Genomic DNA, 26,024 nt, shown 5'->3' with positions numbered 1-26,024 from the left:
AACAAGAAAACAGAGAAAAGATAATTAATTTCACATATGCTCTCATCTGAAACATAAATATTCGTGTTATTCGTTCATTAAATATTGCCATGGGAATATGACCGCTACTGGTAAACAAACGTTTTAATTGCTTCATAGTTTACATTGGAGCTTCGGATATTCTTTCGGCTGTTAACGTATTTGTCTTGAGGCCGTGAGTATCTAATGAGACCATTTCACAACTCAGAATTCTGTGTTTACCGAAATGAAATAATAAGAGTAAATATGCTGGCCACATCCTAAGGCGTGTTGATGCGAATTGTTAAATGTTTCTAGCAGCCTTTTTGCTACATTTACTTCAACGCCGCGAGAAAAACTTAACAATTGATCTCACTACAAAGAAATGACGACTGTTTATATAAGATATGATCGGTGTGTCTGCTCAAGTTCTCGGTATTATTTATTTACCTATTACGAGTGGAATGGTTTCCTTCTGTAATGATCCAAATGTTCCGTCGAAGTGGCGAGTGTCAGTCGTCGCGTCAATATTTAGTCGGCCCGTGAAATATTTTAATAACACGCCATATTAGACGCTCATATTTATAGTACAGAATCATCTTCCAGATGTCTACTGGATTTATTTTTCTATGGAGTAACACGTTACCGGATTACCGACGTTACGGCTTTCTTCTCTGTTATTGTATCGGCGGATTATGTTAACTACCATATTATTTATAACACGGAGCATATGAAAAAATATTACAACTTAATATATTTGATGGTTTGAGAATATTAAAAAAAGCGGACTTTAAGCGTTCGTGGCTTTTATGCTGTGATTTTAGAGTATGATTTATGTGTTAGCATGCGGAAAATAGAACTCGTAATGATCAATTTTGTATCTTTTAAGACGAAGCCATGTGTTAATCAGGAAAAAATTACCCCATGATAGTAATAAAATAAACTGAATATATTTGTAATATAAACAAAGTTTGATTGGGAGCATTTTCGCGAATCACCAATCACCAATGACATAAAATTTGACGAAGGTAGAGTTTGATACCCGAGGATTTAAATGTAGGGAAAGAAACGAATGCTCTTTGGTTATATATTTAAGGTCGTTTAAAGAATCAACAATCCCTGAGGGTAAACTCGCGTTCGTGCTGGCTTCGCCGAAGACAGATATTTGATGAAGAATCTGGGACTCCAGAATTCAACTGATAAAGTGATCAATTTGACACAGTTAGAACGCTGAATCATTCACTCTATTTCGGGTCATATCATTTGCTTAGATAAAGCGATCGAATTATTTCACTATTATATTGATCGCTTCTTTTAAAAACCGACGGTAAAGTCGTATTCCGTAGATTCCGTTTTTTTTCAAAGAAATAAAGCGCGGTTCCTATTTATTTTCGAAATGAAATGTTTTATTGGTGATTGCTTGTTTTGGTTGAGAACTTGGGAGTAAATTGAGAGAATGAGAATTTGAAATGAAGTTTTTCTCGGAGCGGGCAGCACGTGCATTGAAACTACCCGAAGGCGCCACTTAAAAACGGTCCAGAAGCGCCAAATACCTCGAGTTGATTGAACTTTCCGTAAAAAAAGATTAATCACTCAAGGTCCGCGTTGAGGTAACGATGTTGAAAAAAGCGCCGTTTTACAATACGCCTGAAAGTTGAATGACAACACCCAAATCGGGTGCAGGTCCTTTGTTTGGATCCCAATACATCTCGTCTCTGATTTGTTTTGTTTTTTCTTCTTTTACACCTGTTTTTTGGTCTAGAACAAAAAATAAATGAACGAACGAACTAATTGTTTCTGCGATCCTAATCGTGACCGTGTTATTTGAATTCTAATTCACGACTGAGAAATACGATTAGTTTTTAAATTAACAATGGAATCGAATAATTTCATTTTAGATTTGACTGTCAAACTTATTTCATTTGAATGAATGAAGTCGGTTCGAATACGAGATTTAAATTAACGCATTCTAAACATCTATTTGTAGAAACTCTCCTTACTCATACCCAAACAGCACACAGATTACATGGAATAATTAGTACAAAAATCTTACCAATCTAATCTCTATTCTTTAAATAAGGTGAGTTTTATCACCAAAGCAAATATATTTGAGAAACCCCTTCGCTCTCCCCTTTTGACACTAGAAGTAAATGAGTTCTATGAAGGGGATGTCTTGATATTTTAAAGATCAAATGCAACATTATTGCGTAGGTAGGGTTGAAAGTTATACAGACTTTAAATTTTCTAATTAATGCGCTATTTTTGAAGTAATAAAAAAAAGCATTTTTTATTGTATATTTATTTACAATAAGTATAAAATATTTTTTGCTGCAGTTTTATGACAAACAAACTTAATATATAAAATATTAATAAATATAAAACTAAAAGTTTCATCATCGTAAAACTAAACCATTAAACCACAATCCGAATCTGATGGTGCAAAGGGCACTGGACTGTCAAAGTTAATGCGACGTATCTCAAATATCTGTTGCAGAAAGGTAAAGTGATAAGGTACTGAGGCTTGTCCAGGGACAGAGATATATTGAAGTGTAAAACCATCTTATTAATAAATTATTCATATTGACCTTCCCAAGAAATGAACCCACGGCCTTAATTAATGAAGGCGAACGCGCCAATCACTACACTACGATGGGGACTTTACTTCACTTGATTTTTTTTTCAGAATATTTTAACGAGATAAAGTCAAAAATACTAATCTAGATTCCTGGTTCTGTTGCACACACACTGTATTCTTTTTCAACCCGGTCTTTTAGTTTCGTCATGATTCTATACTAGAATTTAAACATTTATTTGACAACCCTGTTTGAGGAAATGTTTTAAAGGGCGTATCAAACAGTACGTACTGTCAAGTTATCCCCTCAGCAATTGTTGGACAATTGCCGGCTAGGGTCACCACAAAGGAATTAATCAACACATCATAATTGCGTTTCATTTGCCAAGAGTGACCGTCAAATATCGAAAATACATCCAAACCCACCCATTACAAAGGCAGGGGGCAATTTTGCAAAACACCCATTCGTAAAAAAGAAACTAAAATCTTAGAATTAAATTGAATTGAACATAAAAAATCTAAAATGAAGGAATGGTTTTCATTCAATTCATTTTTTAAATTTATTTTTTCGAAACAATTACATACATAAAAACATATATGTTTCAAGGTATACATAACACAAGTAAAATTTAAAAATATATTTTAATTTGAAAAATGACAAAATAAAAAAAAGCGGTTAAAGTAAAAAAAAGCTATTTTCTCTGAACTTTTTAATTAAATAAAAAAATATATTTCAGCTGCTTTATTTAATTAAACCAATGAGAAACTTGAGCCCTACGGGAAAATATATAAACAATAAATGTTTTCTTGCGGTTGGTAAAAAATTAAAAATTTAATTGCACGGCATAGTCACTGGTTCATATAAATCAACCTATGATATGAGAGCTATGGAAGATTTCCGATTTGCTTGACATGGATAGACATAATTTAAAATGAGTAAATAAGTGTTATGTTTTTGCATTTTTCTTTTATTTTGTATTAGTTTACAAATATTTTATGGTGTAATTAAATGTACCTACGTATAAAAATATAAATGTTCAATCAAATGCTTATTTGTAGCTAAAACTGTTCAATAGTATCAAATAAAAAAAAACATAAGTAGTATTATCTATCCATGAATAAATAAAGCACGGGGTAAGTGTGCGCATTTTTTAAAAAAATGCACGTTTTATACATGGGTACCCCGTTTGCCCGGGGTGTGGCACCCACAAATAAATTAACAAATGATGTTTGGTCACGGGCGTAAGCCAGTAACTGGACGTTATACCAAATGTGACGTAGAAATCCAATGCCCAACACAACCTGTCAAAGGCAGGCGAACAACTGACAGATCAATTGTAAGCCAGTTCGTATTTTACATCGCGTTTGGAATACTGTTCCAAATTTGAATGGATCGCCAAATTCGTTTCGCTATTGTTTGGCGGAAAAAATGATTGAAAATATTTACTAATCTTGGCGGTTATATGCCGCAAATGTATTAACGCGGTATCTGTGTTTGAAGCGAGTTCAACGCTATTCAAAAAAAAAAAATCGATTTATGAATATTTTCATTAATAATATATATAATAGGTTATTGGCTATCAGGCAGAAATAAAGTAGAAGTAAACGCAAAATTATATGTTAAATAAATGAATTATTTTACATTATGGCAGGCTTCAATATAGGCATAAAAGAAAGCATGTATATTAATAACGCGTAAAACTATTTGTAATTATTTTGACGGGTAAATTACAAATTTTTCTTTTACTTGTTAAGAACGTCAACGCATAATGTCTTACAAACTCTAAAAAACCTGTTAATATAGTAAAATTATTTAAAAAAAAACATGTTTCTTCACTGAAGAGCTTATTGACGAAAAATATTTTTATGTGTATGGGGCGATGCATTTATATACTAGTTGCTGCGTATCTTGAATATAACATTCAATCAAAGCATCTATAACACACTACAGACAGTCGAAAAATAATTTTAAAATAAATATTTTATTGCAGCCTTGACCCCGATCACAATGGGAAGTTAAAAGAGATATCTTTAATTTATTGTCTATACAGTAAAATCAAGTTTCCTGAACGGATACCTGTTTTTGTCGGTAACCTGCAATTGAACACGTTTTAATTAAAAATCATACAAATAAATATATTGTCGTACAAAAATTCCATTTTATTTTATAGACAATTAAAGATTATATCATAATTTTCTATTGTAATCGCCTCCCAAGCCGGTATCTGAAATATAGTAGCAAAATACAGCTAAAATATTTTTTTATTATCTACACATCATGTGGTTTTATTCATTGTGTATCTACGTGTTTTATGACGAATGTAAAACTAGAAAATACATTAGTATATACAAATAAAGTCAGCTAAATCAACCACTTAATGCTGTCATGATATATTCCTTATTTACCTTCGTAAAATCTTTTTTATCTATTTCTATAAATATTTATTCGTTTTGACAGCAAAAAACAATTATTATTATGACGCGTTTCATATTAATGTGGGTTCCATGTTATCACATTAAGAACTTGAAATAAGTACATTATATTCGATTGACAGAAATAAATAAATTGTTCATAACATATTTAAGAAATAAGCACCGGTTAAAAATTTAATAAGTAGATATTCAATCAAATAAATGATCGGTTAAGCCATGAACCCTTACTTCAAAATTAATTATAAAATAAAAAAGTCTACCAAAATACGTGTTTTTTTTTACACAACCGATTTTTTAAACTAAACACGGATACTTTACAGGTTTTGTAAGTTTATTAAAATAAAAAAGTAATAAAGATTTTTGTCTTCTTTGATTTGAAAACTCCCAGAGAACTTTTACAAAGATGACATTTTATGTAGTAGTTTTTGTGAATCAAAAATGAAACAATAGAACATTAGAGTGTGTTGGCCTCGTTGTGTAATGGTCAGCGCGTTTGCCTACTATTTGAGAGGCCTCGGGTTCATTTCCCGACATGTTTAAATGAAATATTAATTTAAAAGGGTGTTTTTACACTAGAATATTTCATAGTCCCTGGACTGGTACCAGAAGCGTAAGACTGATCATTTTACCTTCATGTCACAAAAATGATCAAGATACCCTGAGATTGTTGTAGGAATGCAGTGCCCTATGCACCATTAGATGTGGAAAGGGGATGATGATGATGAGAGTGTGTACAATTAACAATGACGATGATTTTGTAATGTTACAAAAACTAGTTTTATCTTCAAAACTATGAAAAATATAAAATAATATCAAAAATATAAATCAGGCAAGAGTGTAAATCTGAGACAAGTACAATTAAAAAGATTAAGAAAGGGTCTCTGAGATGGTTTGGTACGTAGAACGAATGGACGACGAAAGAATGGTAAAACAAGTATATATGGTGAAAATGAACGGCAACGTGAGACGAGGACGACCAAGGAAGACGTGGCATGATCAGATAAACCAAAATCTAAAGTCTGGTCATGTCGAAAGCAGACAGAACCGGATGGCATGTATGACAAGATGTATGAATGTGGAAGAAGCTAGGAATATATGCTAGGATAGACGTGTGTGGCGGTCTATTCCCTTTGCCTACCCCTATGGGGAAATGGCGTGATGGTAGTAGTAGTAGTAATATGCAAAAAAAAAGTGATACTAAGAACACTTGAAATTGATATAAAAAATGTACAGTATAAATGATAATAGTTACAATAGCATTACAAAGACCAAAATTTAAGCACTAAACATTTGATCTATCACATACTGAATTTGAATAAAAGAGGCGTTGAAAGACCTCAAAAAGATGGTCCGACGACATAGCCGCTGTGGAGGGTAAAAATTGGCCACAAGCAGCAACCGACTGAAAGAAATGGAAGGATATGGAAGAGGCTTATATCCAGCAGTGGAGGACAGACGGCTGAAGAAGAAAGAAAGATAATGGAAGAAATATTTAAATAGTTACAAACGTAGAATTCAATTTTTCAAAATAAAATTAGGACAATAAAATAAATTAACTTCAGTAACAGTAACAGTTTTAAAAATATTCGGTTATCAAAGTGAATGTTGAATTATAATATTACTCTTTTATCGAAACCAGTTTCCGCATCACTACTTACACGGATCTGCATTTTGCTATTTAGTTGTCACTTTGGTAATCAATACACAGAGACAGAAGTGTCGATGCACTCGTTATTAACAGTTACGTTATCGTGTTTTTATGCGCTTCAAAGACACGCGCTAAACACGTGTCACACCCCGCACTCAAAGGGTTAAATCCACCATTGTTCAATTCTGTCTACTGAATGCAACGAGAGAATGAACACCGAGAAGAGAAATGGAGAGTATTTTTATTTCATTAAAATGTAGTTTTGCATGTCAGCGTTTCCTCAGATTTGTAAGTCCTACTAACAAACAAACCCATTCAAAATATAAAAAAAATGAAAGGACAAACAACTTAAAATACAGGAAATAAATGGACTTCTTAAAAGGTAAAATAATCATCATATGTGGATTATGAATACATATCAGATACGGTGTAATATAGAAAAACTATTTTAAATAATTTAAAAAAAGCTTGGTTTCAAATTTAAAATAAACACCAAACGTACGTATGTCATTCGAAAAAAAAAATTTTTCTCTACAAGAAATTGTATTTATTTCTACGTAAATGTATTATTTTATTTGATTACATGCCTTTAAAATGGAATGGCAAGTAGACGAGAGTGACAATTGTCGGACATCTTCTGTTCACGTTCAGCCGAAGAAATACATCTGCTCACGTTATTTGCGCAATGTGCGGTGAAGATGCTATGAATTATTGATAAACTTCCGTAATTTTTTGTTGAATCTTCTTGTTCTCGTAATTTTAAAAAAACGGGCAGAACTTATGTTAACACTCAGTCCATTCGATATACCTGCCTCTATAAATTTACATAGTTGGATTTAATTTGATTATATTCATGAAATTTTGTTTCTACGAACGGTGGATATAAATTAATAATACACCTTAATGTACTTAAGGGCAAAATAGTATATTTAAAAAAATATTATTGTAGTACTTATTCGAGTTATTTTTCTACATAAGAAGAATTTCGGCTTTAAAGTTAAGAATGCTGTAAATAAGTACTTTTGGAAACATTATATCATGTTTATTAAAAGAAATACGATACCGTTATGAAGATTCCGCCAAAAATATTAATTATCCCCTTTAACTGTATTCAGATCTGTAAATGACAGATACCCGAGAGAAAATTCTTCTGTAATTACCCCCTCCATACACCCAGGTATAATTTAAGAGTTTGCAACTCGAGCGGAAGTACATTGAATAAATCATCAAAGACATAACATTCAATTTTCCTTACGGAAGTCACCCTTCCTTTTCCTACAGCGTCTGAGTCTGTCGGTAACAAAGTAATAATAAGTATTACTCGGGTTTCAAGTCTGCCCCTCGTGGATCTTCCATTATTCGGCTTCATCTGACGTCACTCGCATCGGGAAATTCATAACTTTAGCAAAGGAAATATTAAGTAATTTAATTCCGGCAAAGATCTGATAATTCCCAAACAACGGGACCCGAACGACCATTACAATTGGGAGTCGCTATTAGGAAGGGTTAGTCGATCGGACTGTTCACCGCTTACTGTTTAGTGTTGGCTCGGATTTCCTTTGAGCAAATGCCTTTTGTGGGCATCTCTGATACCTGTTCCTCGTATCAGATGAACCCCGGTAATTAAGTATTGGAATTAAGAAATGCGGAGCGCTGATCACTTGGAAATGTCCCTTTCGGCTATAAGGGGAGTTAGCGCGGCACGCCATATTTTTAAACGCCATATTTTTTATGCTTTCCTTTGGCTGTTTGCTAACGCACGTTCGTTTCCAAATAGCTACTGTCTTCGATTGCTGTGTAATTAAAATAGATCAATATTTTGATAGTCATCAACACTACCATTTAAATCAATTGACGCCCACGAAGAGCTTTTATGTAAAATATTAAATTTGAATGAATTTCAACTACTTAACTGTAGATTTCGCTAACTATTTAGAAAATAAAACGTAAAATAATAGGCGTATATATTAAAACATATTATAACATGTTACGTCAACACAAATGAATGCATATATCAAGTAAAATAATGTCAATTTATAATACATGTTTAGTAACTGAAGTTAGTATTGAGTTTTTCTACTGACATTTCTTGGTGGAATTGCATTTCAATAATAATAATAAAAATACGTGTATAGTTTTATTCCACTTTTATTTATAATTTTTACCAGTGACCGGGTTTCGTAGTGACCGACATCGTCAGGCTGGTGGGAGACTAAACAAATTTCTATGTTATATACAAGTGCAAGCAGGGATTGTAAATCATGTTTTTTTAAAAATAATTATGGGAATAAAAGAGTTTAAATGAAAATAATTTAAGTATAAAGTAATAACAATTGTATGAATTTAAGTTTAATTTGAGTGAAGTAAATAAAAACAGATATAAATTATATAATTTGTATATTACACTTGCACTTGTATAAAACAGAAATTTGGTTAGTCTCCCACCAGTCTGACGATGTCGGTCACGATGAAACCCGGTCAGTGGTGAAAATTATAAATAAAAGTAAAAGCGGAATATAACTATATACGTATTTTTATTATTATTATTATAATTAAAGTTATAATTAATGTTCCATAACTTGTACACATGAAATGTTTTCTTAATCTTTTAAATGATTTTACTTTTAGTGTAACTCAAATTTAGAATGGCAATCTTAAAATCTTCTCTAGCACTACCTTATCATCATCATAACCCTATCTATACCCGATGGTGTCTAAGGGACAGCATTGTACACTTAATGCAGCGTGTATTGATGATTTGTTACATTAAGGCTAGGTGATCAGCCTTACGCCTAGGTGCCAGTTCAGGAACACGAAATATTGCAGGGTAGAACCACCTTTCTCATAAATATTTATCGTTGACCTTTCTAGGAATAGAATCCGGGGGCTCAAACATGGAAGGCGAACGCGCAAACAACTACACGAGGCGCAATTATCTCTATACGGTTTTTTTTATTCAAGATTTTTACCTGAGAGTATATATCGATTCGAAAGCTCTCGTCCGGGGTTCTGGTTCTCCACACACAGAACTGTATTAATCCGTTTTGACAGACTAGTACTGCCTAGCATACTGATTTTTTTTATCTATCGCAATTTGAGAAACCTAAAGAACATCAATGAGTATGGTTATTAAACATAGTTACTTCTCGTATTTTATTGTTTTCCGAGTACAATATTACTTAGACTTAGAAAACTTTTAAATACCAAGAAAGTTTCGTCAGATTTCTTCTTGTTTTCCTTCATTACGAAGTATGGTACTGATTCTCTGTATTTTAAAACAAATTACTAACAATCTAACAACAAGAACATCCTTTTACAGCTCAATTAATTTTCTTTCCCTGGTATTTTTATTGCAAAAGAAAAAGTTTGATCATTATACCGGTACAAGAAAACACGAGAATATTACGGTTACCGAGTTCTCTGTACACAACAAACAGCACACCTTGTCCAAAGTTAATTGCCAAACTTTTCACTCCGCCAGTACCAAGACGGGCAGCGGAAGTTTTTTATAGAAATTCTATGCAAAATTATTGCTAATAATAAAGTAAAATAGGTCGATCTTTGTAGTTTCCTTCGCTCCCGGACTTTAATAAAGCAAAACGATAACCCAATAAAGCAGCGCACTTTGGAACTTGGAATAAATTTCACATCAACAGCCGAAATGGGAAACGGTAATTGGAAATAATGCCACAAGATTCTGTAATAATAGGGAGATAAAAGTGATAAACATTACCGATATTGCACAAGCTTGTTTTTCCGTTTTGAAAAAATGATTTTGATGTCAGTATTTACCGTATTTTTCTGTTAAGAATAAATGATTGTTCCCAATATCACGTTTCATGTAAATTTATGTATTTATTTATACAAAGATACATATTACAAAAAAATAATAACATATCCCCAATTCTTTGCGGCCATGAGCCCTGTGTTGATTTGGGATACAAAATAATAAAAAGTGGAAGCACGCATATTAAAGAATACCAAAAATATTTTTTCACATAGTTTTTAATAAATATCTGGACAACACGCTTGAAATATCTCGCAGCAGTCTCCTGTAATATTTGATAAACCTTTTTGAAACAACATATTTATATAGCTTGTTATTGTCAATGTAAAATTAGCTCTTATTTATTACAAAATAGTTACTTAAAATAACAACTGTGCATGTTATTTTGTTTGCACAACAAAGAGGCACAATTATTGATGTCAGTTGTCAGTATAAGAAAGGTTTCTTTATACTTATGGATAAAGAATGAAGAATTCAATTTAAACAGATATAATCCAAATTACATATCTCATGTAGCTACATTTAACAGACGCGAAACAGCCTTTTTATTTTATGATCGATCTAGACAAATTACTACTATCGTGGAACATTCAAGTCATTCGGAAACATTTTACATTATGCTAGAAGTATGTAAAAAATGTTTGTCATCTGGGAACGAAAAGTGTAAAATCATTCCCTCACGTGACTGCCGAGGGATATTTACAGAACATATTCATTACCTTTGTTGGATTGACTTATGAATGGCCATTTCACCCCCTTCATAAAGAACATGATTTTTTGCTCGAATTTGTATAATGGATTATCATAGCCGAAGTGCCATTTTATTTGTGTACATTTGATTGATGTATTCGATTGCGTTTGTGTTTAGTTTTTACTATGTAATTTTAATTGTCATTCAAATGCTTAAGGTCAAAAAATACATTCGTATATTTTATTATATCATTTATTTTATATGTTTTATTATATGAGATTACCCATAGACACGAAAAATCATATACATACGAGTATGTATTTGTCGAAATTGAATTATTTAGTCAGTCACTTATTTATTAAACCATACATATGATTGATTGTGGGTATATGTGCATAATCAATATTTATGTATTTTACGGCTAACGATTAAAAAGCCAGTTTGTAATATAAAATAATAAAAATATTTTGTATTTTTACGCTACTCAAGAGTTTAATTAAAACATCTTTCGGGTACTCATTACCCATTATCGGGAGTAAATGTAAACTTAACTTTATGGTTTTATTGCATAAAATACTAATACCTACCCTGTTTTAGTGATCAGAATTAAAACGTTTGAGTGTTCCTCAAAGAAAATTAATTTGTATAAAACAACGTATCAGTTTTATTGTCAATTTTTCATACCGGTATTTTAAATGTGGCTTCAAGTGTAAATAAACTTTTTATTGTGTATGTCCGATTGTTTGTAGATAAGGAGTGCATTCCACCCCTTAAGGACTTATCAGGATTGATATGTCGACTTCTTGGAATAACAAGATTCCATTTGACTGACACTGTATTATTGAATACAATTTGTGAAACAAGGTTCATAAATAGTATTCAAAAACTGGAAGCAGTTGAAACTTTTCACGGTTATTTCTTAAATATTCAGTAGATGGTGTTACGGCGTATAAAGGAAATAAAGACTATTGCAATTGGAACTTTTTTCACTCGGTAACTTGAACTGTTGGTTGAAACCTTGTTATTCCAAGGTGTGGATGAATTACAACGAATATAGAGAGGCTAATTTATTGATAAACAAGGGTTCTGAATAAAATGTGAAGTCAACAGAAGAATTTTAAATAGTTCATAAAAATATATTTTTTTTTCTTCGAAAGTATAAATATTTGTATCTTTGTAATATCAAAATGAAAATGTTTATTTTTGTTTTTCAGCGTATTGAAAATTGAAGGTAAATCTCTTAATTTTCCATTGTATTCGGTGCCCAGCTAACGACTTCCACACTCCCTTTGCAAAAATAGTATCCATCTTTGTTGAAATTTACTCGTGTCCAAGTTATAAAATACAGTTTTTTGCAATACAGTACAGAACACACCGGCTTGGGAATTATCCCATTTAATTTTTCCATTCTCACCGGGAATCGAACTTGGAACCTTTCGTGTGTGCGTCAAGCGTCTTAACCACTACACTGCGGAAGCCACCTTTATTTTAAACTAAATCGCTTTCATATACCTAATGCCTGGATTCTCCACCAGCTCTGGCGGAAATAATGACGTCACACGGTCATCCTCGCAAATATCTAGCTCGTCATCCATGAAAATGCGCAATAAGTTATCTAACAACTAGGCCAGCTTTATGACTGAACATAACCCAACGTTGATTAGCACATAGGAACTACAAGCAACTGATAAATATGTTGTGATTTATATTATTTATAGTGAGGTAGCCGATTGCACATAAAAAGTATTGATTAGACTTTAAAAAAAGCCATGTTTTTTTTTTAAACAAGCTTAATAACGTTGCATTTGGTGGAAAAGTGTCCTATAATCAGCTGCGGATAAAGGTAAAATGATTATAAGAAAAATTTATTGCTACAATATAAAAAAAGTGCTAAATAAAACGAATCAAACGAACTTTTAACTTGAAATTAAAGGTAGCATTTTCGTAGTAAATCATTTCATTTTATGAGCTATATCCGTATCTGTCAGGTTAAAACTGATTTACACAAACAAAATAACTAAACTTTTTTCAAATGTTAACAACTCTCTTTAAAGACCCGTTTAGATACAAGATTGTTTACTTTTGTTTGTTTTTATTGCTAAGGGATTTGTTCGGGAGACATGCATCGACAGTTAAAGAACATCCATAAATAAACAAAAAGTTCAATGTGTTTTAAAAAACGCTCTCAAATATGTGATTATTATTTATAGATAGAATCAACCCTTCATAAGGTAAACATTATGTTTCATTTATAAATAAAGACCCCGAAGAATTGATGTTTACACATAATAAAGTTATTTTTTAAATATAAAAACAAATAAAATGTAACTGCGATGTTTCGATACGTGTAAACAAATACATAGGAGAAGACATTAACAGGCTTCCTTACATTATAAATTAGGGGTTTCCTGAGAATATTTATATTTACAAACTATATTAAGCCACGCTAGGAACATATTTTGTATTAATTTTACGACCATTTCGATGATTATTATAAAATAATATAATCTTACGAATGTCTCGATTAAAATTTTACACGTTTTTTTTATTTTCTCCGCTATTTTATTATAGATTAAAAAACTAATATTCTTGTTATTATTCATGGCACCAGTAACAATGCTTTGTTTTGTTACTGAACTCCTTACGGAGAGTTTGTGTTTAAATTTAATTATTTAAAAAATCTGCAAGGATTATCTGACATTTACAGATTTAGTAATCAAAAGTTGTAATAATTCAATTTTATTTTTTTTAAAAATGTGAATGGTAAATAAATGACAGAGATACTTATTGTAAATAATACTACGTGAATTAGATTTAGTATGTAGCAGATACTGTTAAAATAATAAAATAGGATTATATTGAATACTAAATGTTACCTTGATAACAAAGAAGCCTGTGTATCTTCAAAACTGTTTGGTAATCAAATAAAAGTGGTTAAGGTTTATTTTAATGACCTTGATCTCAATTTACAAATACAAGTAACGAAGTTAATTAAATATTTGAAATGATGAGCGATAGTGTAATTATCTGATTGACTATTTTCAAGATTACTGAATAAAAGTAAGACAAATAGAGCGAATATGCTTGAAGAATAAACAAACGCCACATTTAATAAAAGTAAAACTATTTGATATCAGTTTAACATTACCAGTAACCCTAATTGTTCATTTATCTCCCCTACAGCGTAACGACTCAATCCAATCCAATATCGGCTAATACCATTTTTTATTTCCTATAAATATTTCCGAAAAGGAAATGAAATTACACCGAGTCACGGAATACAGGAGCAAAGTAAATCATGATTCTCCCTTTAAAAATATTACTTTCACCCAAATATAATTGATAGATATTGTTCAATCTCCAGATAGCCTTCGTGTTTAAAGCCCGTTTTTGGTTATCACATAAACAATGATTTGTAAAATATAAACATGTGAACATTAGGATAAGATTGCTATATTTGGATATTACATTTAAGACCTTCTTAGGAACAAAATTTATTGATTTGATTGCACACAATTCAAGTCCACTTTTATGCCATCAATCATTTTAAAATTATAATCTCGAGGCGACGATTTTTGGACATGTGTACTTAAAAAATCTATGACTCAAAGCCGAGTCGTGGTTTCGAAGCTCAATCATTTTTTTTTATTATGATTGATTTATGTATATTTTTTATACCTTCCTATGGTCGTATCATAAACATAATCTCGTAGACTGCATTATGACACATCACACGTGTTTTTTAAATTTGTTTTTTTTTATTACGTTAATTCAATCATTATTATTTATTGTGAAATAAATATTGAAACAACCATTGCAATATTTCTTCTGGGTGAATAAATAATAACACAAGAATTTTGTGAAAATCAGATTAAAAAATGACGAGGATATATTGGGTATACTCAATGGTTAAAAACAGAGGGTTCACTAATTTTGATTTATACAAAAAAGTAGCACTAGGTAGTCAAAATACTTTTAACAGGCAATTTTCTTTCGAAATACTATGTATTTTTGTACTTTCTTGAAGTACAAAATGTATTCTCCTTAAATTATTTTAGGGCGATAATTATAGATTTTATAAATATTGATCAAATGTTAATAAACAACTTCTAAAAATATTTGTAAAATAATTTTTTAACATTGTTAATTGAATCGGCATTTACTTCGTAACAATTCATTTAAATTATTATGAAATTTGTTAACACCTTAGATAAGTGGAAAAAAACCCCCCTGCTCCAAGTTTCACTGATTAATTTGTTTATTTTTGTTTGAATTCTATGACATTGTGAACAATATTCTGTGTTTACTATATTAGTTTTACATCACCCGTCGATGGAAGGAGTGCTATCCTGAAACTGTAGTAGTGTTCTTGTAAAATAATAAAAATTGTGTAACACTAATAACAAAGTTTTATTTTCATAATAATTTAATTTTTTAACACTCATATTCATTACAATTTTACAGCGAATCCATTTTGTTTTTAACGATATTAAAGTGATCTGTAATAATAAATAATAAAAAATAATAAAATCATATTATTGTGGTTCTAATAGTATACTTAGGTTAATTTCATCGCGCCTGTCAAAAAAGTTTTCTCATGTAAATGATTTTATTGGTTAAGATAGATTAATTAAGTGTGTAGATATAATTTTTATTATGTTATTAGCACGCTTCACTGATATGCGTGATGTCTATGGTTTTATTCACGACTGGGTCACTATGTCAAGCACATTGAATTGTAGATTTTTTGCTTTAATTGGTAACAATCACCTCTTGTTTTAATTTTGCAGCAATTCAACGATGATTCGCGTAATATTGCAATTGTACGGAGCAATAACATTGGTCAAGTATAATTCGATCCCATAGAAAATTTAAGTAAAACTTAATTTTATGTACGTTATTTTTAAAAATATGATTCATATCTGAATACGTTGATTAGGAAAAAGTTGTCATTTGATCCATAAATTAACTTTGATCCAATTGAAAATATTCATAATAAACGCGTTTATTATATATTTTAATACGCGCAGTTTTACATTAATTGCTTAGTATTTTTTTCCTGCACTGCCCTTCATCAAAAGACGAGCTGCAATCAAAGAAACGAAAGGCCCATTTCACACGTATTTTCCAAATCCTCACGGTACCGTAAAATTAATAAACCGACATTTATCATATTTAAAAAATAATATTCTGCGGCCACGTTTAGGAAAAAATCCAACGAAATGGAATTGACTGAAGATTAATATTTGTCTCATAGTGTACTGGTCAGTGCATTTGCCTGACATTAAATTAATATTAAAATAATTTAATACAATAAATGTTGGTTCCTAGAACCGGAATAAATATGTATATTTGTGATCACGTTGTAATCTAGTATTAACATAAATGACGTTATTATTATTCTTTGCAAAATATTTTCCTAGGTTCGAGTAATTTCCGTGGTTTTGGTAACCCTCGCGGAGCATAAAAATCTCTCGGACCCCAGACACATAAAACAAAACTGCTTGTCGTCTCCTATTACGGACTAACACTTTATTCTCCATTTTATTATGGTTTGCCGTGGGGATGTGTGTCGGCGTCATTTTTTCCGGTTGGTTATTTATTTATTTAATTCTTTTTATTAGCGAAAGCTTTTATTGCCGTTAGGGGTGTGTTTTTCGGAGATTACGCCAAGTCCCTCGTATTTTAGCCTCCCTCGAGTGTTAAACTATAACGTTGGCTATTCGGGACATGTGTAAACGTTGTCTTTTATGTGATATTTGACGACGCCGTTTAACTTTTAATTTTCAAGATCGGAAAATTAATCGTTTTAACGTATTTTCGTCCCGCGTTCCTATTGACAAGGGGTGCACGTAAAGGTCAAACTCATAAAAAAATATTTCAAATAGTTCATCATTAAACTCTTATCCCCACCAGGTGGTGCATAGGGCGCTGCATTGTTAAATCAAATGCAGCGTATCTTGATCATCTGTTTCAGGAAGGTAAGGTGATCAGTGCTACGTTTCAGGTGTCTGTAGAGAGACAATGAAATATTTCGGTGTGAAATCACCTTAAAAACAAATATTATAGGTTAATCTTCTCAGGAATCGAACCTGGAGCCATGAGCATGGCGCTAACTACTTCACTACGAGGTGTACTTTTCTCCACCCGATTTCCTTTTTCAGTATTTTTACTCATGACTCGAGACTAGCCATCCAGAACTGATGAGAGTTTTCTCATCCAGAGTTCTGGATCTACTCGTATTTCATACATACCTGTATTCCTTATCCACTCAGACACTCACTACATACATAAAAATAATTCCTTCGCATTAATTCCTAAACTTTCCGGCATTTAGAGACTTCCATTTATAATATTATAAAAATGAATTAATCCCTTTTTTGAACATCTTACTTTATTAATAGTTATTTCTTAAAACGCGAAATTTAGTACTTCTTCGCCACAAAAAAAATGAATGTAATAATGAAATGTAAATTAAGTTATGTCAACAGATTAATATGAGTAAACAAGGAAATGTATGCAATCAAAAGGAGATGATATAAATTATTTAAAAAGTTAAATATAATGTTGCGGAGTACCAATGTGTACTCGTAGGTACTAACTTAGAAACAAAATACAGATTAAAATGTACGAACAATATGTACATTTTAATTGATTAATCTGATAACGTTTCGAAGCATTAGGAAAAGTAAAACCCGTGTTTGGCGTATATTTATATTTTTACTTATACATTTAACCCAGTGACCAGTTGGTTTGTTCTCAAATACCGCCAAAGTTTAAAAAATTTAAACAATTTTTCTCGTAAGTTAAAAAAAAATCTTGTGTACTTCTCCCAGTAAAGTGTTTTCTTTTATACGAGTAGTTTTCATTTTGTGTGAATCTCTATTGACTCGGCCGATGACCGATTGATATGGCTTAGCAAATATTTAAAGCCAATTCCATAATATGGTGTCAGTTTCCACTATCCCTTAGTTTTTGGGGTGAAAGACATACCTACATACTACATGTATGTGGAATACACTTATTGACAGTGGAATAAAAATAAAAGTGGATGGCAAAAGGAAATTTCGTATGCGTCCTTAAACTGGTGGAAAATGGATTAAAAATTAGTGATTCTTAATTGCAGTGCAAAAATATTATAAATTACTTGTTACAAAAATTTCCGAATTATTTACATTTTTGTTATAAAACAAATAACATCAGAAGTTAACAAAATCAATAGTCAGTTTGGCGATTGACGATTCCACTGATGGCGATGCTTGCTCAGATAACTAAAATTAAACTTAAATTTTAGTCGTTAACTTTTAAAACGTCGGCCTCGTGGTATAGTGGTCAGTGCGTTTGCCTGCTATGCAAGAGGTTTGATTCACGACATGGATGACATGAAATATTTATTTGAAAAGGTGTTTTTTTACACTAAAATATTTCATAGTCCCTGGACTGGAACCTTATGCGTAAGACTGATAATCTTACCTTCATGTAACAAAAATGATCAAGACACGCTGAGATTGGTGTACATTGGAACTCCATTGGCATTGTCCTATGCACTATTAGGTGCGGAAAGGGAATGATGATGATAATGAACTTTTAAAAGGGTGTTTAAATTTAAGGTTTTTTTTTTACAAAAAGCGTATTAGGAGTACATGGTTTTTATGAACATATATTAATTGAAATATGTTTTCAAAATTATTTGATTGTGTTTATGGATGATATAATTTTATATTTTTTTACCACGTTCTATTCAAGCAATACACAGTTGCTTCATTGCCAGACCGCGAAACTTCAGAGGAACATTGCTCATGGTAATCAGAAAATATAAGGATCTTTTTGCGAAATAATCCATTTTTCAATGTTTATTGTTTGAAAATGGAGTTAATATTTAATTCATCGGACTAGTTTTCCTTCCACAAATCCCTACACACTTTTAAAAAAGATATAAAAAACGTATTTGACTAACGGTCAAAGTGGCTGGGAAGGGGAATGGTAGGGGTTTGTGGAAGAGATTCTAGTTAAAGAAATTAAGGATCAACTCAATTTTCAAATTACATAAAAAAAAAAAAATAGAATTCATAAGGATTTTTAAAAAGTTTACTATGAGGAATGTTCCTTTAATGTTTCGCAGTCTAGCCCTAAAATACCGTGTACAGGTAAATCAATATCTCTCCATATATGTATATTTATTTGCGTATGCTTTCATATGATGTGTATATTTTGTAATAAAAAAAATATATACGTATTTATAATCCAGCCTGCAATGTACGTACATATTTTTTTGACAGAATTATATTGAAAGAAAGGTGAATGTTACTAAGAGTGTTATGCGATCACTGAACCATTCAGTGAGACGTCAATAACCAAGATATTTTTATTTCCTTCATTTTAATTCTATGTTTTGTTTGGTATACGTGAAAGAATTGATAATTGGACACGCATTTGGACGCGAGAGCTGTCACTTGACCAGCGCTGGTCTTCTGACTACTCTCTACCGTTCCCTCTTCACTGTCCTCCTCTCTACTCCTTTATTGACAGTGTGGACAGGCAAACAGACATTCGCAGTAATGGATCGTCCTGTCGTAAAAAGAAATGGGGTAGAAGGTAATCTGATACTGTGGTGGTGGCCATTCTGAATCATAACTGACAGTACCGTGACATACCAAAACAGCGCCATTACACAATCGTACCAGAGATTAGCAGAAGAGTAGGATAACTTTTCTTATTTTCTTGGATTATCGCGGGTGAATACAAACATTATAACGTACATAATATTATAATTATACTAATTGATCGTGTATCGAAATCGTTCCAACGCGTATCTTATTAATCTTACATATCTATTTATTTACTACGTTCTGATTCTAACGTGTCTTCAAAAAGAAAATATTATTGTTTTTTTAGAATTCGAGTCACCTACTTACGCAGTACGACGTGTTTTTCTGATCGCTCCGTTAAAACTGTTTTAAATATTGTTAATTTGTGAAGTTTTGATTATCAGAGGTGATTTTAGGGTAGATTATATATGCTTGCAAATTTTCAGGCAAAGCATTAAACAGAATAATATAATCTTTAGCGTTATTTCTGTGAGTTAAAAGTTTTACTAAGTGAATTGTCACATTCTTGCGATTTCTGACAGTTTGCGGGTATGTCTGTTTTGAATTAAATAATTCAACTGATAAAGCAGAGAGTAGATAACGCATTTTACTGCCATCTATTGATAAATATAAAAATAAAAAACAGTTACCAATTTAATACTGTTTTTTTGGTACTGTATTATAATTACTGAAGGAATAATATCATTAGTTTTTATTTAATATAATAAGATTAAAAATGAATCCACATACTTTACTTGAGGAAAGTAAAATAATAATTGAGGAATTAATACTTGTCACACAGGATCCATCAAAAAAATTTAGCAAGGATCAACAAAATATAGTGAATTTGAAAGAAAAAAAAAAAAAATTATTAAAATTTTTTTTTAGAAAGATCAGCATTACATAGGTTCAATGAAAAAAAATCTTAAATCCATTACGTTTTTTTTAAATCTGTGATTTTGAACGAAAAACTCATTAAATTTATCTTGTGTTTGTGACAAATGAGACGCAACATAATTACTGAAAAACTTATTAACCGCTTCTGATCGCTTATTTATAACACTCTCATTACATTTCTGCTTTATTGATAAAATCACTGTTGAAAATTGTTTAAAATGTTTTTGGGACATATTAAGAAAGTTTGCGGAAAAACGTGATTTCTCTCGGGGAAGTAAATGCTAAGGTATTTTCATTTGCATGTTGTTTTTATAATGGCAAAGTATTTTATAATTGACCAGCAAACGCAAAACGCAGTGCCAGCTTGAAGTAATATAATTGATTGGTCAAAGTTGAGATTGAGAGCCCATGTTTTAACCGATGCGATGTAAACAACGTTGAAAATATAAGGCAATTTGTCATGGCGAAGTATGATTATGGCCGGTCCAATTAAGGAAATTTAAAATTTATTAATCATAGCGGCGGAATGAAAATTCGCTGTCAACGCCAATAATATTTTCACACTGTTGTTCAAAATGGCATAGTTCAACGAACATGATTATCATAATCGCTGAATAAGAATGATCATTATTGAATGCACCCGGTTGTCGCCGCGATATTTAATAGGGCGCCTATAATTTAACCACTCCCTCTAGAACTTTTCCTAAATTGGACGTTGTAAACATTAATTTTCTAATTTGCCTGTAAAATTATCTTTCAGTTTAGTTTATAAATATCCGAGATTTATAGCCGAAGCAGGTACGGAATATTTGCAAGTGAAACCGTGCAACGTGAAACGTCGGTCTGTGGTGTAGTGGTCAGCGGATTAGCTTACCACGCAAGAGGTCTCGGGTTCGATTCCCGACATGGTTGACATGAAATATTTATTTGAAATGGCACTTTTACACTAAAATATTTCACAGTCCCTGAAGCGTAAGACTAAGCATCTTATCTTCGTGTTACAAAAAAATGATCGAGATACGCTGCGATTGGTGTACCAATACAGTGTCCTAAGCACCATTAGGTACGGAAAGGGAATGATGGTGATAAAACCGTGCATTGGTTACACAAGAAAATACAAAAATGTGTTTTACCGAGAGAAAATATTTGACATATAGTTAGGTGGCGTATTTCAAACGGGTTACGATATTTGCGAAATTAAAAAAAAATGCAAGGCATATTTTGGATTTTTTTTTTTTTTTAATTTTAGCATTATTTTTTTTAATTGGATTATTTTGTACAAGTACTGAAATTTCAGAGTTATGCGAAGAAAAATAATTTGACTTGAATTTGATGACTGTTTAAAAATAATTTATTCATATGATGAAATACGGTAGTATGAAAAGTTTAAAATTCATATGTATTCACTTGATTTAAGGTCCCTGATTTGAGTATTTGTTGGCCAGTTTTTTGTTCATTTATAAATCACATAATTAAATCTATCTATTACGGTATACACATTTTTTCTTCTCTTGATTACTAAAATGACGTCATAGATATATTGTAAGCATTTTAAAAGGTGCTTAATTTCTAAACGAATACGTAAAAAATAAAACAAAAAAGGTACTTACCATACACCAAAAGTAAGCTATTTCACAATTTAGTTACCCACATGCAAGTTCCGTATGAAATATGCCTGGTTCAGAAAAATTCAATTATTTTTTAGTTCGAGATAGCCATTACTCTTCTTTCCCTTGCAAGGGTTGAGGAGATTTAGCAACATTGTTCCTCCCCCTCTCCGTGTGACCGGCCGAATGATCTATGCCACCTTATTAAATCCTCGTTCCTTATCTCACCTCTGTACTTCGTGTCCTTTGGTCCAGCAAATCCGTTAATACATCGTCCTTTTACTGGATAAATCATGGCTAGGACTTTGGCGTGATCCTCCACGTAGTTGGCGCGAGGGTGCGATAAAAGTATTTTATCGTCTGCAATCTGGTACAATTTTCCTTACGTTTCCTTTATTTTGTTATCTTATGTTATCCGGGGTTTTTATTTTATTCTTTTTGATTTTATGTCCTCTTTTACTAACAAAAATGAATGTTTATACTTTTCCCATTTACATAAAAAGTCAATTTAAATTTTGTAGGAAGAAGTACTTGAATAAATCTTTGAAAAAATATTTGAATCTAAATCATAATAACTTGTATATATTCTTCTTTCTTTTTGATTAATTATTAAATTGTTTTTTAAGTAAATTTAATTTATTGGTATACTCCTGACCTCTATTAATACATTTTAAATGTTTCTCAATTATAACCACTACACATTAAAACATCACAGAGATCTCCAATGAAATTTTGCGAATTAACTAACATGTAAATTTATCAATGCAATCAGCACCTTCCTTCATTCTTTTTTTGCAAAAGCGCATTTCAACTTCCCAGACAAGAGTTCTTAATAAGTAAATTAACGTAAACTCCAATCAATTTTTTAAAAAAACATCTGGTTTTTACCTTTTTCAAAATTGTGAACTTGATTCAAAAGATTTTTCAAAAAATCAATTCTTCTTTTCTAAATTTGATTGAATTATCAAATCAATTGTAAATATTTTTATAACAGCAGTTATCTGCGGTATACATTATTTTGGGCATTCTTTGCAAAAAGTGCACGAAATTTTTTCAGCCGTTATGATGATAGTCATTTTTAATTTATAGATTGTTATCTGAGTATCGATTACATTAGTCGCTAACACAAAGTATTTTAACAGAATTACTTCATTCATCATCTCGTGTGATGTAACATCACTCCGGATGATGACAAAAATAAAACCACAGCCATACTTGAACATTTTGCTAATATGGTGGATAATGCGTCATCCTGAATGATGGCAAGAGTAAAATCACAGTTATGCAGGAACATGTTACTATCAATGTTCAATTGTTCATCATTTGGGTGAGTAAAGTCACATTCACACATGAACACACTCAAGAGTTAGACTCCTTGAGCCCCTGAGTCGGTGTGGAGCGCCTGAAGTACTAACACCGTTGTGTCTCTAACCACAGTAACTGTCTACCACTCCGCAGCTCCAGGCCCGGTCGGCCGCCCAAGCGAGCCTCCCTGGGGCTGTCGCTGGCCGCCGCCCATCTGCCCGCCGGACACCCCTTCAAGAAGCATCGGATGGAGAACGGAGAGTACTCGCCATACGAAAATGGACACCTCGGAGGTGAGTTCAAAACAAACTTGACTAACACATAAAGCCTAGCAATAGTTCGCAAAGATATTTCAGCTAAATGATCTAAATACCAAAAACTTTAGTGTTTTCACTAATGGGATACAAATCCAAGCTGAAAATTGTACATAAATATCTAAACGTAAATGAATATCCAAAAAGTCGAATAGCTGAAATGAAAACATTGTTGATCGTAGACGCACTAATGCTATGCTTGCCATATTGTAATTTTCCTTTATATAATGATGTTCACAATTATCAAAGTTGTCCCTGTGATTGTATTCCGTTGTGGTCTCGCGTTTCCCTCGTTAATTTAAAGTCGCCGCAAGAAGTAGCCTCTGTACTAGAGTTTGTAGGCTGGCGGGATGATTTGAAGATAGTTATGCGAGATCACGACTCTAATTGCTCCCTCTTGCGGGCGGCGACAGTCGCGATGGGCCGCTCCACCCCATCCCATTCCCCGTAGCTGAGCGGATGATTGATTACTTCGCGTCTTTTCCTGAGCTCTATTTAATCACTCTATTTCCTCTCTCAAGCATTTATACATCTGACGATGTTACCGTGTTATTATATTTCATTATTCTTGTTTGTTCGCAGGGTGTGTTTGAGTATTTTGAATGAATTTGTGCCTGTGTTTCGGTGATTATTTCCCTCTCTGACGGTTTGTTTATTTCTAATTTAAATGGGACGGGCTGAGAAGTATCTTCCTCTCTCCTCTCCGTCACCCTCGCCTACCCTTCAACGGTTGATACTTGAAATATTAGGGAATCAAACAAATTAAATATTTGTTTCGTATAAGTAGAAGAGAGGATTAAAACCAAATCGAATAACAAATTTTGAGTCAATTAAAATAAAAGAAAAGAAAATAAAAGGATCCACCTTTAATTTCGTTTATCAATTTATGTTCCAACAAATGTTCTATAAAAGGGTAAAACAAAATTATTTTCAATAAGTTTAGAAACATACAAGTATATAGGTATTTTTATATATATCTTTTTTCACAATTATAATTACATTAGCTTGATTGAGCATCAAAACGGTGAGCATTATTTTTCAAAAACATTCTTAATCATTACTTACAAACATTTTTAACAAAATTTCGAGGTAAATATTTGCTTTTCACCTTTGACGAAACGATGACAGAAATGGGGGTAGGTGTCACTGAGTAAATGGGAAATACGGGGTGAGGTAGAAAATGGGGGCTTGTAATCCTTTTTTGAACGGAAAGGGAAGAGAATTAACTCTTTTCCTTTCCAGTGCCATGCCTGTTGTGTGAATGAAGAAACGTTCTGTTGATAGTAATTAAAGGTTTATATTATACAGTTGTGATTAGGCGCAAGGAAGTGATGTGAACGTTTGTGTAGGCACTTTCAGCATTGGGAGGGGTTTGTGGGTTTCCGCTCTACCTTTTGTTGGTGTATGTTTGCTTTGTGATTGTTTTTGTTTACATTCCAAATGGCGTAAGAGATTATGGATTAATTATTTTTCATTTAAATCCCCAAAACCGTTTCTGTATTGTTTAACGCTTAGTATTATAAAGGTTTCCATGTTTTTGATTTAATCTACGTCGCAGTATGTATTTACATTCTACATAAATATCACAAAACAAATTGGTAAGAAAGGGAACAATACAATCAATAAAGATATTTACATTCACCAAACTAAGAAACATTTTGCAAGTTGACCGCGATTACTAAATTTTTATCGTATAATAAATTTCATTACATTTTTTTGACTACCGTTAGTAAAATTCTAAAACGGTTATGATTGAATCTAGTTGTAAGCTACAAAAAGCGGCAAATTTTTTATACAAACTTATTTTATTTTAAAACAATGAAGTGCCGAAGAGCTTTTGCCGCGTAGGGTTGATTTTACGAGCGGACAGGATTGAAATCGTTAATGGTTAGTTTGTATTTAATATGGGTCAGAGGTGGGAGCCGGGACCCGGCGCGGCGGGGGGGACGGTATAACAAGGATACCCGACCGAGTCCAAACACTAACAGGACTTAAACAAATAATAAACAACCCGGTCCGTTTTATGGCGGGAGTAATTGAGGGCGAATTCTGACTTTTGACAAATATTCAAACCAATTCAAGATAAATTCAACCGAAACTAGCAACAAAAATAATGATTTTTACCCCAGCAAAATAGACAAGATTATTAATTTCTCCCTCATAATTATTCAACAATTTCGTAATT

General features: G+C 32.1%; 1 protein-coding gene across 7 annotated transcripts in view; it reads left to right on the top strand.

Annotated features, from left to right (window-relative positions):
- dac (dachshund family transcription factor) overlaps positions 1-26,024 on the top strand; it is a 377,714-nt gene that overhangs the window by 115,745 nt on the left and 235,945 nt on the right. For 3 of the 7 annotated variants that reach the window (XM_088224354.1, XM_088224356.1, XM_088224351.1), the window contains exon 2: positions 23,658-23,818. In XM_088224354.1, the coding sequence (XP_088080480.1) occupies positions 23,658-23,818 (161 nt within the window). The remainder of the gene's footprint in view (positions 1-23,657; positions 23,819-26,024) is intronic. The other 4 variants (XM_088224353.1, XM_088224357.1, XM_088224355.1 and 1 more) reach the window with 2 other exon arrangements.

Source organism: Micrasema longulum, unplaced genomic scaffold, assembly GCF_059751315.1.
Source record: "Micrasema longulum isolate JH-2025_06_02 unplaced genomic scaffold, ASM5975131v1 h1tg000280l, whole genome shotgun sequence".
NCBI lineage: Eukaryota > Metazoa > Arthropoda > Insecta > Trichoptera > Brachycentridae > Micrasema > Micrasema longulum.
Note: the sequence above shows the minus strand (reverse complement) of the source record. Positions and strands in the feature narration are given on the sequence as shown.